Source organism: Oenanthe melanoleuca, chromosome 8 (genome assembly GCF_029582105.1).
Source record: "Oenanthe melanoleuca isolate GR-GAL-2019-014 chromosome 8, OMel1.0, whole genome shotgun sequence".
Taxonomy (NCBI): Eukaryota; Metazoa; Chordata; class Aves; order Passeriformes; family Muscicapidae; genus Oenanthe; species Oenanthe melanoleuca.
In genome coordinates, this window is record NC_079342.1 from 10,859,814 (window position 1) to 10,873,112 (window position 13,299).

The 13,299-nt window shown below is 36.7% G+C and overlaps 2 protein-coding genes across 10 annotated transcripts in view; one reads left to right on the forward strand and one right to left on the reverse strand.

The window, feature by feature from the left end:
* BCAR3 (BCAR3 adaptor protein, NSP family member) overlaps window positions 1-2,248 on the forward strand; it is an 86,422-nt gene extending 84,174 nt beyond the window's left edge. For all 6 annotated transcript variants that reach the window (XM_056497908.1, XM_056497910.1, XM_056497909.1 and 3 more), the window contains one exon: window positions 392-2,248. In XM_056497908.1, the coding sequence (XP_056353883.1) occupies window positions 392-579 (188 nt within the window). In that variant the 3' untranslated portion in view covers window positions 580-2,248. The remainder of the gene's footprint in view (window positions 1-391) is intronic.
* The window catches only part of FNBP1L (formin binding protein 1 like), a 58,286-nt gene continuing 46,676 nt past the window's right edge, over window positions 1,690-13,299 (reverse strand). For 2 of the 4 annotated variants that reach the window (XM_056497918.1, XM_056497915.1), the window contains exons 10-14: window positions 7,507-7,616; window positions 6,787-6,919; window positions 6,245-6,339; window positions 5,602-5,750; window positions 1,690-5,216 (exon numbers count right to left, since the gene is read on the reverse strand). In XM_056497918.1, coding sequence (XP_056353893.1) covers window positions 5,038-5,216; window positions 5,602-5,750; window positions 6,245-6,339; window positions 6,787-6,919; window positions 7,507-7,616 — 666 coding nt within the window. In that variant the 3' untranslated portion in view covers window positions 1,690-5,037. Of the gene's footprint in view, window positions 5,217-5,601; window positions 5,751-6,244; window positions 6,340-6,786; window positions 6,920-7,506; window positions 7,617-9,630; window positions 9,646-13,041; window positions 13,201-13,299 lie in introns of all 4 variants that reach the window. The other 2 variants (XM_056497919.1, XM_056497916.1) reach the window with 2 other exon arrangements.

The following is a 13,299-nucleotide window of genomic DNA, read 5'->3' on the forward strand; positions in this document are numbered from 1 at the left end:
CTTAATAGCCAGAAAGCAGCAATATGTTAACAACATGACTTAGCTTTTCCACTGCAAGTTTAAAAAATAAAGGGAGTGGGGAGAAATATAGTAATTTCTGCTGGCAACATGTGTAAGTCAGTAACTATATTTAAGGTCTGCTATAATGACAATTCTAGACATTAGTACTGAGCAAGGCTAGCCTATCCCAGTGTCCTTAGAGCCATCAGTGTTACCAGAATGTCAAAGCTGGAAAGGCATTTTCACTGTTTTATGAGCTTGTTAAAATCATTGTGCAAACAGAACCCAGTGCACTACAGCTTATTTGGAGAGAAGACAGTTTAAAAGCCATTTCTACAGAGTAAAAATATTAGCCTGGTGCTGATACTGTGGGATTCTTTTTACTTACTAGGTTTCCAGCCAGATGAAGAGCTGAGTGAAATCTTCAAGACAGAATTTCAAATGAGATTGCTCTGGGGCAGCAAAGGAGCACAAGTTAATCAAAGTGAAAGATATGAGAAATTCAACCGGATCTTAACTGCACTTTCCCGAAAACTGGAACCTCCTCCAGTGAAGCTGGTAGAACAATTAAGTATATAAGACTCTGGAAACACTATTTAAGTGATATACTTGAAATAACCTTAGCAGTCTTTTGGCAATTTGATACTGCACAGACTTCTTGCATTTCACAAGATGTTTAGAACTTTTAACTGCACAATGCACACTTGTTTTAAAAACTACTGATTGCTAAACAAATTATTTATTTACTGTGTCACCGAGTCATTTACTGAGCCCTTTAAACAGTTAGGTTTTCCCTTTATTTCCCCAAAGTTGTAATGTTTTAATGATGCCAAGGAGTAAGGGCATTGGCATCTTAATATTCAGATGAAGCAAATAGTGTAAATAAAATGATAGATTAATTATCTGACATGGCAGAAAATTTGTTGTATAATATTCCTTTAATGAATATAAAAAACACTGTAGACAGAATTGTGAATTGTATCTTTATGCAAAATAATTTGCATATTTACAAATCACAGAAACACTGCAAGTTGCAGAAATGATCCTTTATCTGTAACCAGAAGGTTCAAACCTCCCTGTGCCTATGAAACTAGGAAATTAATCTTTGTATGTGTTGGGACAACTTCCCCTTTTTTTTAAGACAGCACCTATAGTCATCTATAGATGCTTTTGCTGGCTACGCTGCCAGGAATAAATGATGAAATGGCAAAAACAAACAATCCAGATAATTAAAATGCTTTCAGACATGAGTAAACGTGGGTGTATGTATATATTAAACTTGCTTCATTTACTGAGGTGAATCACTTCGGTAAGTACTTTTTCCTTGGATGAAGGCAAAGCATAAGGTGTTACCACTTTTTATAGGAAATCAGCAATAACAGAGTTTATGATACAAAGAGTCTTACCAAATCCTACTTGGTTGTATACAGAATAAGGGTTAGTCTCAGACATTGTATAAATACTTAAGAACTACAGCAGAGCTGCATGTGCATGTTGTCATTATGCCTTTTCCTGGAGTGAGATGTTGCTTAGAGCACTGAAAGTACTGGGCTAGGATGATAACAAAACTAACACCAGAATCTGTTCCTCCTATCTACAATCACAGCAGAGGTTTTTATCACCAGAACAAGAGTTCCCAGACCTCATAACTCAAAGTCAATCTTAACAGAAGACAAATGCAGAAACTAATTATTTAGACCATGAAAAGATTTTTTTATTCCATGAAAATATTCTCAACAGAGAACACTATTTTTAAACAAAGCATTTAACATTTAGGAAATCAACATGTGCACAAAAAAGGATTAAAAAAATTACTGGAAAATGTCTGATTCTTTAAGACAACTCATGTTCTGAATTTTAGAGTAAATGATTTATAAGCTGTGCAAGTAGAAATGCTTTTTCCTATGTTTAATAACCCTCATACAAGTTGCACTATCCCTCTTGAAAGCAACCTGCCTCCAAAGGAAGCAAATCCTGGTTTCAGAAAAACAAACAGTAGTGTAAAAGGAACATTTAGTCTTTCACCAGGAAGTGTTATTACTGACCTCCAAGGCTGTTAGCCAGGCAGACCACAGGCCCTTAACCAGAAAATACACAGATCACATTTCTTCCTCTTCACAGAATTACAGAATCACAGAATATTCTTGGTTGGAAGGGACCCACAGGAATCACTGAGTTTTTCCCAAATTAAAAAAGCACTAGATTTTAAAAAAAAGGAAAAAAAAAAAAAAAAAAACAAAAAAAACAACCCCAATCCCAACACACCCTCCCAAAAACCCTAAACCCAAAAAACTACCTAAGTAGTTTTGTCAGTATTGAGTAATGTCACATTATTATATAAATAACCCTGTATACAAGCTCCAAAAATCTAAACTTTAGAGTTTAATAGGCCCCATAGTACACTAGGTCAAGCTGTGTAATAGTGGTATACATAACAAAAGGAATAAACCTCTACACAAGTCACTCAAATTCAGTTTTACTGGTAGTATAGTTCCTAATAACACTGAAATGAAAAAGAATCCAGCACTGCTGCATCCACATATTGCTTCAGACCCCAGAAAACAGGATGTTTCAATTATTATTCCATAATACACTGCCAAACAGCAGGTGGCTGGGTTGACAAGCTTGTGTTGATGTAAGTATCCCTCCCCCCAACATCTCTAGTCTAATTCTTATCACCCTAATCAATCAGATATGATGCATTTATTAATAGAACCACAAATGGGAGGCAAGACAACATAAGCAATAGGGGCACTGCAGACAACTATATTTACACGTATAAACATATCCAAATTTCAATTGTTTACAAGTAAAAGTGCACAAAGATCATGATGAAGTGTCACTCAAATGTCACCTGGTCCATACAATGAAGCATCACATGGAAATGGACTAGCACTGCAGTAATTGAAATTGGAACGTCATAGTGAAAAACTAAAAGACAGTTTCCATAAAAATCTTTTAAAAAAATATTAAAGTCAAATGAAGAGATACACGTTTCAATGTATAAAATTCATGGATGCACCATGTATCCAGTAAAGTAGAGCTCTAGAAAACACCTACCGTGGCTACCTCAGCAGCTGCAGCACTGAGAAGAGCTGAGACACAAAGCCCTTTGTGGGATACTGTAAGTGGTAGTGTTGGCAAACAACAGATTTAGGCACTCTAGTTTAAGGCAGCAGTTGAATGGCAAGTGGTTGACTTCTGAAAACAGTCATTAGCTTGCAGTGGTGAATCCTCTGGTTGTGCTCCAGGCTGTCAGTGCTCACAACAGGTTACTGAAGGGCTGAAGATGGACCACAGTTCTCGGAGTTTCTCTTGATTGCATTGTAGGCTAGAGCTGAGATGCATTATTTCCCCAAATTAACAGAATACCTTAAAGTCGCTTATCAGTTATGCCAGACATCTGGAATGTAATGATGGTTGCAGTGGTATTGTTATAGCAGCATACATGGATACTGGGATGAAACTCTAGTGCTGAAGATATTTAAAGAAAATGATTTGTTACAAAATAAGACAGCAATGATGACAAAGTGTTACACAGAACATGCCTGACTGTCCTAGGCATGCAGGAGGAGGTTAACGGCGAGCATGGAGGTGGCACAGGCAGACTGATAACTGACACAGGGCTCTAAATGACTGCCAATAAAGGTGAGGTGGAAAAGAGCATAACTGAGAAAATCAAAATGTAGCACAAGCTAAAATATAGTTTGTGCACCTGGGACAACCTAGGACAATGAAAATAAAGCAATTTCAGGAGCAGTAGCCTTTTTACTCTGGTAATGGAACTCTATTCTCCTGCACAAATTGAAGATTTTGTAATACATCCTTACCTATATATGGAGATGCTAAGATGTTAGTGACTACTAAATGTATGTCTGCATGCATTCATGCAACTAGCTTTTCCCTTGGGCCTCCCAGTCTAGTACCCCTCCCCTCCCCACCCCCACCCCCCCAGCAGCTGCATGTAACCTCCTTCAAGATCTCGCCCATTTTCTCAGAAACCCGCTTCAGGAACCTGCAGTCCAAGAGGAAAAAGAAAAGAACAAAGTTACTGAAGGCCTTTAGAAGACAGAGAAGCGTGCTCATTTCTAAAAGGCCATTCTCAGTGGCTATACATTAGCCTTGTACTTAATTCCACAAGCTCTCATTAGAAATACAAAATTAGCTGTTTTTTTCCAGTAATCAAGTTGTGCAATGCAGTTTCCAAACCTCAGTGATTTAACAATGAGGAAAATTGCTGTACATTTAAGACACTGTCTTTAGACTAAACACAATACAATTAAAAGACTTAGCTTTACAGGCACAGATTAAGAATATAAAATCATTCATTCCCTTATCAGGAGCGGAGAGTTTCCAGTAAGACATCAAGCATTACTTGTGATCTTTTTTTGTTTGTTCAAGGTATCTAGAGTTAGAACAATGACGTCATGTCCAATACAGAACATTCTACATTACAAGTACTGAAAAGGAAGGAGATAGGTCAGTGGACTTTCTGTCCTTCTTAATCATAATGTTTTTTTCCTGAGTATTTTTGTTGAACTTTCAGAATCAGAAAACATTTTCCTGTTTAAGAAGTGAAAGCTGCCAAGTATTTGCTACGGAAGGAAATTAATAATTTTCAGTAACTGAGTTCAGTTAGTTATTAGAGGAAAAAGATCTCTGTTTTAAGAATATAGTTTAAGTCATAAAAGTGTGAACAGCAAATCTTAGAGATCTTTGAAACTAAAGTACTTTTTCAGTTCTCTAAGTATTCCACAGAACAAAGCAGGAATCCTGGTCTTTTTCAGTTCAATAACTGAATTGGATTTAGTGCTTTGTAAAGCAGGAAAGCAGAAGACATTGGTCAAAATTATAGACCAGTGTAAGATACTTAATTTAATGTGGTCATCTCTGAAAAGAACTACAGCTAATTCCCCATGCAAACAACAGATCATTGCTGACTTCTGATTCTGTAATTCTTTCCATGAGCCTGTATAACTTACATTTTTTCCACTACTTTCCCTGGGGAATGTACAACTGAGAGCTGCCAGTTTACTGTTAGATATAGGTTACTGCACCTTTGCTGTTTTTCTCTAGCGTTACATCTATATATGATGTTGGCACATAGCCTTCCTCTCCATTATGTCTTCGAGCTCTTGTCCACCCATCTCCTTTGTCCTCCTCAATAATGTACAAAATTTCCCCTTCTTTCATTGCTAGAGTGCCTTCATTATGACCTGGGAAAAACAAGAGGCAAAAGAAGTCCCACTGTATAGACAGAATTTCAAGTCATCTTTTTCCAAAGGCATAGTTTCCAAATTATATATAAACAGGAAGAATGAAAAATCTGTGCAAGAGAACATATGGCCAAACAGACTTAGAAAAAAACCCAGTCACAATTTGTAAAGCTGAATATTTGCCAATAGCTGTGCTAATATTTATCTTAAAACAGGCCAAGTACTGCTCATAAATTAGAGCAATTTATAAAGTATCTTCACTGGTCTTTTAAGCAATTAGTTACTCATACAAGTAATTTGCTTTAAGGCATTTTACCTATCTTCTTTATAACAAATCACCCATGCCTTACAGTTAAAGAATCTCAGTGCATGCTGTTAACCTTACCATCAAAGGGATATATTGCCTTGCAATGTCCTATAGCTGGTAATGGATCATCATCTTCGAACTCATCATCAAACTCATTGGGATGAGCGTGCTGCTGTGGTGGGCCACGAACTTCCTGGTTGGCATCATCCGTGTAACTCCCTTCAGGGCTACAATGCAATCATTGGAGCATGAGGGCTCTGAGGAGCTCTTAGCTCTAAAACTCACAGCATCCGTGCATCACAGAAAGGAAAGGTCATGGATATTGTTTTGGAATTCCTGTTAGCATTTTTTATATTACTGTCAGAGATGATTTACTGAAAAATCTCAACTAGCAGAAGCTTAGACTGAATTCTGCTAGAAAAACAAACATAAATTTGACATACCTGTCTCCACAGAACATGGAAAACTAGTGAGCCTTACGCAATGGAGTAAGACAGGTTTAGAAGGCACTGCTATTTAATGAGCAGGTGTTTCAATTAGACTATTTTTATATGTTACCAGAGTGGGAGGAAGTGACCTCTAGAAGTCAGAACCAGTTAAGATTTTCCTTTAGAAGGACATACTCCTTGGGAGGGTAAGCAACACCCATCCCCCCTGTAATCATCAGAGAGCTGTACAGACTCTAGCACAGGATGTAAAGCAGTAGAGACAGAGCAGTGACCTCTCTCGGCCCTGGGTGACAAGGTGGTTGATGTCGCTGCTGTGCCGCCTGTCGCTCCTGGCTGCCACTTTACCTTCAACTTCAGAGAGCCAGGCCTTGGGGAAAAAAGGCAAATACTGGTGTCAAAGAAAAACTGATTCTAAATCAGCACATTTAACAAATGCATTGAACTGCAGACAGTTCACAGCCACATAGAGACTGCAGTCAGATGTCAAGTCTCACAATTACTTCACATAAAGCATGAACTTGGACTTTATGCTTAGCCTATGCTCCATACTAGTGTAAGAAAAAAGTCTTTAACTACATGTGAATTTCGGAGTAAGTGAACAATAATATCTTCTTCTGAACAGTTTACATCTTTAATAATGTATATCCTTATTCTAGTTAGATGAACATACTTGAAAATACAGCACCCCACAAAAAATTGTATCAGGAGCTCTACTCTTAAGTAGTTTTTCTGGGTGCTGTATTTAAAATCTGCAAGGCGAAGTACAATTATACCAATCATTTACATTTTCCAAGAAACTGTTTTAGCTTCTAACCTCATTCTTGTGTATTTCCATCCGAAGACGGTCCATATTGCTCATAGTCTCAGTTAATTTTGGTTGCAAACTGCTTGGATCACCCATCTGGGGATTTTTTTCATAAACATCCTTCATCTTGATGAGGGCATCTCTAAAAACATACACCCATGACAATAATTAACATACCAGTTTTGATTCATTAAAGCTAAAATAATGTGTATGAGATCCTGAACTATGATTAGCTACCAAGCACAGCAGTGAGGAACTGCTGGTCTTCACACCATGCCTAAATCCTTCTCTCATTCTGTCCTCTTAGCCCTCTGCCTTCCTTTCTTGTGCACAGGCACACAAGGACTCCAGCTGTTGACTCTTACCTATCCAGTCTCAGTACTGTTTCTCACAATGTTTGTTATATACAATTTCCTAAATATTGGTCATGTTCTGTTCTTAAAGCATGAAGTTGCAGCTATCTTGCTCAACAGACCCACACATTTTTTAACACATGATTTTAGAGCCAATACTCCCTATGCAGTATTAGAATCAAAATGAGTACTACAGTAAAGCAGAAAGAAGCAATATTAACAGAACCTACATAAAACAAACTATGAATTTAAAAAGGTTTCTTAATAGCCTGGCCTAGCATATTGTCTCCTAGCTTTTGAGCACTGTAGAGGACATAAAAAAAAAAGCAGAGCTCTCTCTCTCCATGACAGAACCTCCCACAAAAAATGCACCCACTTTTGGTCTGTTTCCTTCTGTAGCTCTCTGTTAAGTTCATCGATTCTCTGCTGCAGTTTCTTGCGTCTTTGTTCCGGAGGGAGGTGGCTGAAATCTTCTAGTGCAGGGCCCTGCAAGCAGAAATATTATGAAACAAGCTACAATATGCACAGGTCTGGGCAGCTAAACTGACATACCCACACATGGACAGTGTTCACTGGAAGCAGATGGACCTTCTTAAAACTTAAAAACTCTACTGACAGACAGCTCTACAAAAGACCGCACAGAATAAATGCATGTTCCTGCTGCCAGAGTGCACTCATTCGGTCAAGGGGCCTTCTGCCTTGTAACTCAGCATTTCTATACTTAATTTTTCTGAAGTCATTTACCTCCTCTTAAATCCACTGCACTTAAAGAAGATTTAGAAAGGACAAGGTAATTTGAGTCAGAACAAAAATCTAAGATGTGTATATAATAATTATATACATATATTAGAAATCGTTTCTTTCTCTGAAGTGTGTTCTGTGGTCATCTGGATGGTATCAAAAGAAAAATACTGTATTTTGGATCTTCACTACAAAGCACTATTATAGTTCTCTCTTCTAGAACTTTAGAAATCTTAGAAAACATATTAAAACTTATAAAATTTTGATGGATTTTACCTCAAGTAAAACTTGTTCACAGAGCACAGAAAAAATCTTTGTAATACCAAACTTCTTACTTAAATTTGTTTATTTGACTCAAAACTTGCTCAAATATTCCAAGTCACCTTTTTTTACCAAAAAACCCCAAAAAACCAAAAACTAACGACCAAAAAACTTCAGGGAGGAAAAAAATCCTCTTACTTCCCAAACTTAAAAGAAAAAAATCATAAACCAACCAATTTAAGACCACCTATTGTTATGAACCCAAACCTGCAAACTTCACTGGAAACTTGTGCCAAGATTTTAATAAGTAGGATAAAAGGGCCTGGGTATGAAACGAATGGAAAGAGATTTTTTTATGTATCTTGCAAGTTTGTTGTGAAAACTCTTTCCCCCAGGGTGACAGACACTGACAGTGTTAAGAAGGAATATGATATGTCTTAATCACCAAAGGTTTGGGTTTTTTGTGATCCCATTTGCCTAAGGAAGTTGGTTTTAACCCAAGAAACCCACTTGCCATTCCAGTAACCCTCCATGGAGGCAAACCAAGCTGGCCAGCATTTCTTTTGTCAAGAATAAAATTTACAGAAACTTGACTGGTGAGATTTTGACACAAACCTTAGGCTCGGGTGGCAAGTTTCCAACAAGCCCCCTTAGAATCTTCTCACACCCTCAACTTTTCTGCACTTGTAAAATCAGTCTCATTTCTTTTTAAGAAGGGAATACAAGACATCATAAAAGAAGGAAAATCAAGATATGATGTTTCCAAAATAAAACAAGTGTTTCTTTCTGGAGGAAGAAGAATACACACTGTGTATAGTCTCAAAGTCCAGAGATTCAAAATGACAAACAAACTTCCTGTTCCCTTCAGAAAGTCTTCCAAGAAAATACTTAAGTGGAATACACTACAAAGAAACAAAAATACAATTGAGTCCTCTCTATTATTCTTCCTTACAGGTCAGTTTAATCAACAGTATCCTAAAAGATTAATCAGAAGAAGAGAGGTCTTTTTGTCAATTTTTACTGTTTTACTCTGCACTACAATATTGATTAGGGTGTGGTTTTATTTAATGTAACAGCTTCCTATATTTCTAAGCATAGGTTTTCCCCTGCAAATTTTTCTTCCAAATCCAACGGAGTGCAGTATTCAGTATTTCTTCTTTACACAAATTTTATAATCTTTTCATGTAAGTATTTTATGCTGCTTAAGCAATTTTCCTGACAAAAAAAAAAATCACCAAGTATTTCCATCATGACCAACTTGTGAATACTGGTCAACTCTAAAATTCAAAAATTGCAGATTTAGTTGCAGCCAGATCACAAGTCTAATTGCCTTACATTAAGCATGGATGATTAAGAAGACTGTGCATATGAGTGGAAAAATCTGAAGATGTGTTTCAGCACCTGACTTAAAGCAGTTATGATATGGAAACACTTTCAGAAGATTATTTTCATGCTATCTTAGCAGAAGTACAGCAGACAGATCAGCACATGGGCTTACCATCTTCACCGACCACTGCACAGTTCATTTGAAAACAGAAAGAAACGGGAAATTATTTACATGCAATGACCAGTTACAAAAGTGACTAATGCCTAAAAATGCATTTTTAAAATATCACTTAAGGATTGATGTTTTAATTTATAAAAAATACATTTTACTATAAGCACAAGAAGAAAATTGCTTCAAGAATTACTAATTTTAAAAAATCTAGGTGATAATGGGTATTTTTAACTTAGAAAATTTTAACACACACCTTCATTAAATTCCTTTTGAATTTTAGTGTTCTGAATAAGGGGCTGAAGAGCCTTTGTTGTAGGAAAAGAAACACACACACAGCCAACATTACACAAAATAGCAGAATTTGATGATGATGGACTGATCAGTCATATACAAAAATTTGTTAATCACAGCTCAAAATCCACTACAATCACTCTTAAAAATGTCGTTTTTGCAATGTATTTACTTTGTTATCACAGCTAATCTAGAATAAACAGATATTTTTCAGGTCTACAAGTAATTAATTTTACTTTCTGGAAACAGCATTCGGGTCATTGTTAGCTAAAATTCTTTTAGTCCAGATAAAAAAAAAAAGACATTTAAAGACTTTATCCTTAGAGGAAGAAAGTAAACATGGGTGCTAGGAGCTGAATCTTGGCTTAACATTCACAGCACTTTGAAGATCTATCATGCTTTTAATAATTTGGATGACCCTTTCCAGAGAAACACCAAGCAACTTAGAATACAGATTATCTCAACTTCACTTTTGATCCTGAGCAATTGTTAAGGCTGTTGCTTGGGGCACACACATCAGAGTTTCTAGCAATGAGGGAGTAAAGCACCTTCACAAATGATACTTTCATATGAATCTCAAAGTCCAGAGATGTAAAATGACATAAACATACTTCCTGCTCCCTTCAGAAAGAGTCTTCCAAGAAAACTCTGTTAAGATCTCCAGATAACTGCTGATAATGCAGGCATTTTATGTACCAAGTGGCATCAGGCACAGACCTCTCATAAGCACTAACACTGTCTGGAATTGTGAAGATCACAAAGGAGGAGCAGCAGCAGGTAACAGCAGCACTAACACAGCAGCTACACTTGCTCACACCCCCTTTCAATAACCTACTCTACAGTCACTGTTTGCTGCTCTTGCTCTACATCATGGAAAATGCACTGTGTGGAGGGACACTGGGCTTGTCATGTCCAGGGCCTTGAGTAAAATTTTGTACAGGGCACATTGAACAAAATGACCAGTGTGCTTTCCTGGCTAACAGATGCCAGCTCAGGGATAAAGCTCAGCAGAAGCAAGCTGAGCTCCATCTTACATGGGCAGATGGTGACAGGACAAAGGGGAACATTTTTTAACTGAAAGAAGATAGATTTAGATTAGATGTTAGGAAGAAATTATACATTCAGAGGGTGCTGAGGCACTGGAACAGAGTGCCCAGAGCAGCTGTGGATGCCCCACCCTGGCAGCTTCAAGCCAGGCTGGAGGGCTCTGAGCAGCCTGGTCTGTGACAGAGGTCCCTGCCCGTGGCAGGGGCTGGAACAAGACAATCTTTGAGGTCCTTTCCAAACCAAACCTTTCTATGATCCTATGGTTTAGCAGTTCTGGATGTCAGTACCACTTGGAAATGATTTTCCAGGGACAGAACACATGGGAAACAGCATCACATACCAGCAACTATTAAGCATTTAATCAAGGTATATTATAAAGATAATACTGACCAATGAGATTTTTAAAAAAATCTATTACTAGTTCAGTATACACTTAAGTTGAAAACACTTTAAAACTAAGCAATAATGTGGTATCTGTTAAAATGCTTGCAAGGAAATTCAGATTATATATAAATTAAATGCTCATTCTTCAAGATTTTACAGAGATGAAGTCTTGAATATCATGGCACATGTGAGTAAATCTAGATCTGTGGGATATTAGTGATGCTTTCTAATGTTAAAGTGTTATTAAATTTAAATTATTTAAACAATATATTAAATTAATTCAATTTTACAACATTAACAATGTATTTTAAAATCAAATAAAGATATGGTTTCATTTTCCATTAGCATTCTGTAATTGTTAGGATCTTTCCCCTTGAAAGAGGTTCTAGAACTACTGGTAGTACAAGGTGATGATTTGTAAGGCAGGAGTCAATACATTTAGTGATCAACAAATTCAGGGTGTAATCAAGGCCTGTGCCATTCCAACAACGACCTAATCCAGGCATCATGATTCAATGACTCAGAAGGGAAAGGAGATGCTGCTCTCCATATAGACTTCAGGGAACACAAAAATTTTCTAAAAAGTGGTGCTAGAAAGGCTCTTCCCAAGGTATCTGGGGGCCTGAAATTAGATGCCACAACATGACTTAAAGATAAATAAAGTCAGTTTTAACTGTAACTCATTCTGTTTCAGAATGACAAGAAGGGAGCCTCTAAATTTAACTTTGCTGCAATAGAACATTGTAGTACCTTGATCTCCACATTGTATCAACAACAGACAACCATTCTTGATGCATACAAGACAGCAAGTCAATATTGTCTTGAAATACCAAAAAGTTATTAATTATATATAACCAAATATCTCCAATTACCTTTTAATTTGGATCAATAAATATCACTAAACATATATAAACTGGGCAGCCTGCACTTTTCTGACATAACAGGAAAGTGCCAGCACATTCATCACTAGCACCACAACTGTTGCTAGGAAACCACTTCATATTTCCCTTCTATTGGCTTCCAGACAAATTCTATTTGCAGTATATGCCACTGTATTAGTAAATTAATTGATAAGTCTCAGTGGCATTTGGTAGTAATTTTTCAATAATTTTACCCAAAAGAAACTAGGACAAACAAGAGTAACTAAATTAATCAGAAAATGCATTAAAATTGTAGTCTTTAAAAAATTCAGTATTTTAAAATCTGCTATAGCACTTGATGTACAAAAGAAATTAAATTATCCCTTCTTAATTCAGTGTCTCGCAATCAACTTTTACTATTTTCCAAGTCAGCAAATAAGATATCTGATCTGTCCGATGGTTTTTGTGATAACTGTATATCAATGATAAATTACTGCAAATTTATGGTACAAGATGGTAGGAAAACATTTGTGAAAGCGAACACAATGAAGAAAGGTATCAAACACATGCTGAGCACCCTCTTTATAACACCTTTTTTTAGACACAAGCATGAAAAATGTGACAAAGAACATTTCTCTTTTATTTTCTTTTTAATCTGTTGGCAACTTCAGTATAGTGTGAAATAAAGTATTCTAGAACTGACCTTATAACTGAAGTGTTACTTTTAACTAAGTTAGCCTTATAATGAGGGTGAAGAGCATTAGAAAAGCCACATCACAAACACACTGCTCATAGCCCATCATGCATTTCAACTTGTTATCAAACTTACCCCTCTTCTGAGGCTTCTGAAAGAAGGAATTCTGGGCTTCCCTGTTTTTATGTCACTCATGCAATAATGCACTGGTTCAATGGAGAATATGGGATACTGGGACCCATTAGGAGTACTGGATGTGTATAAACTAGTAGGGGTTAGGGGTGGGGATTGTGGCTAATGTGGAAATAAAGAAAGCAATAATAAGCCAAATGTTCAAAGTGATTTTAAAATGAAAATTCTGTCTTACAAAAATAAAATATCCATCCAACACAG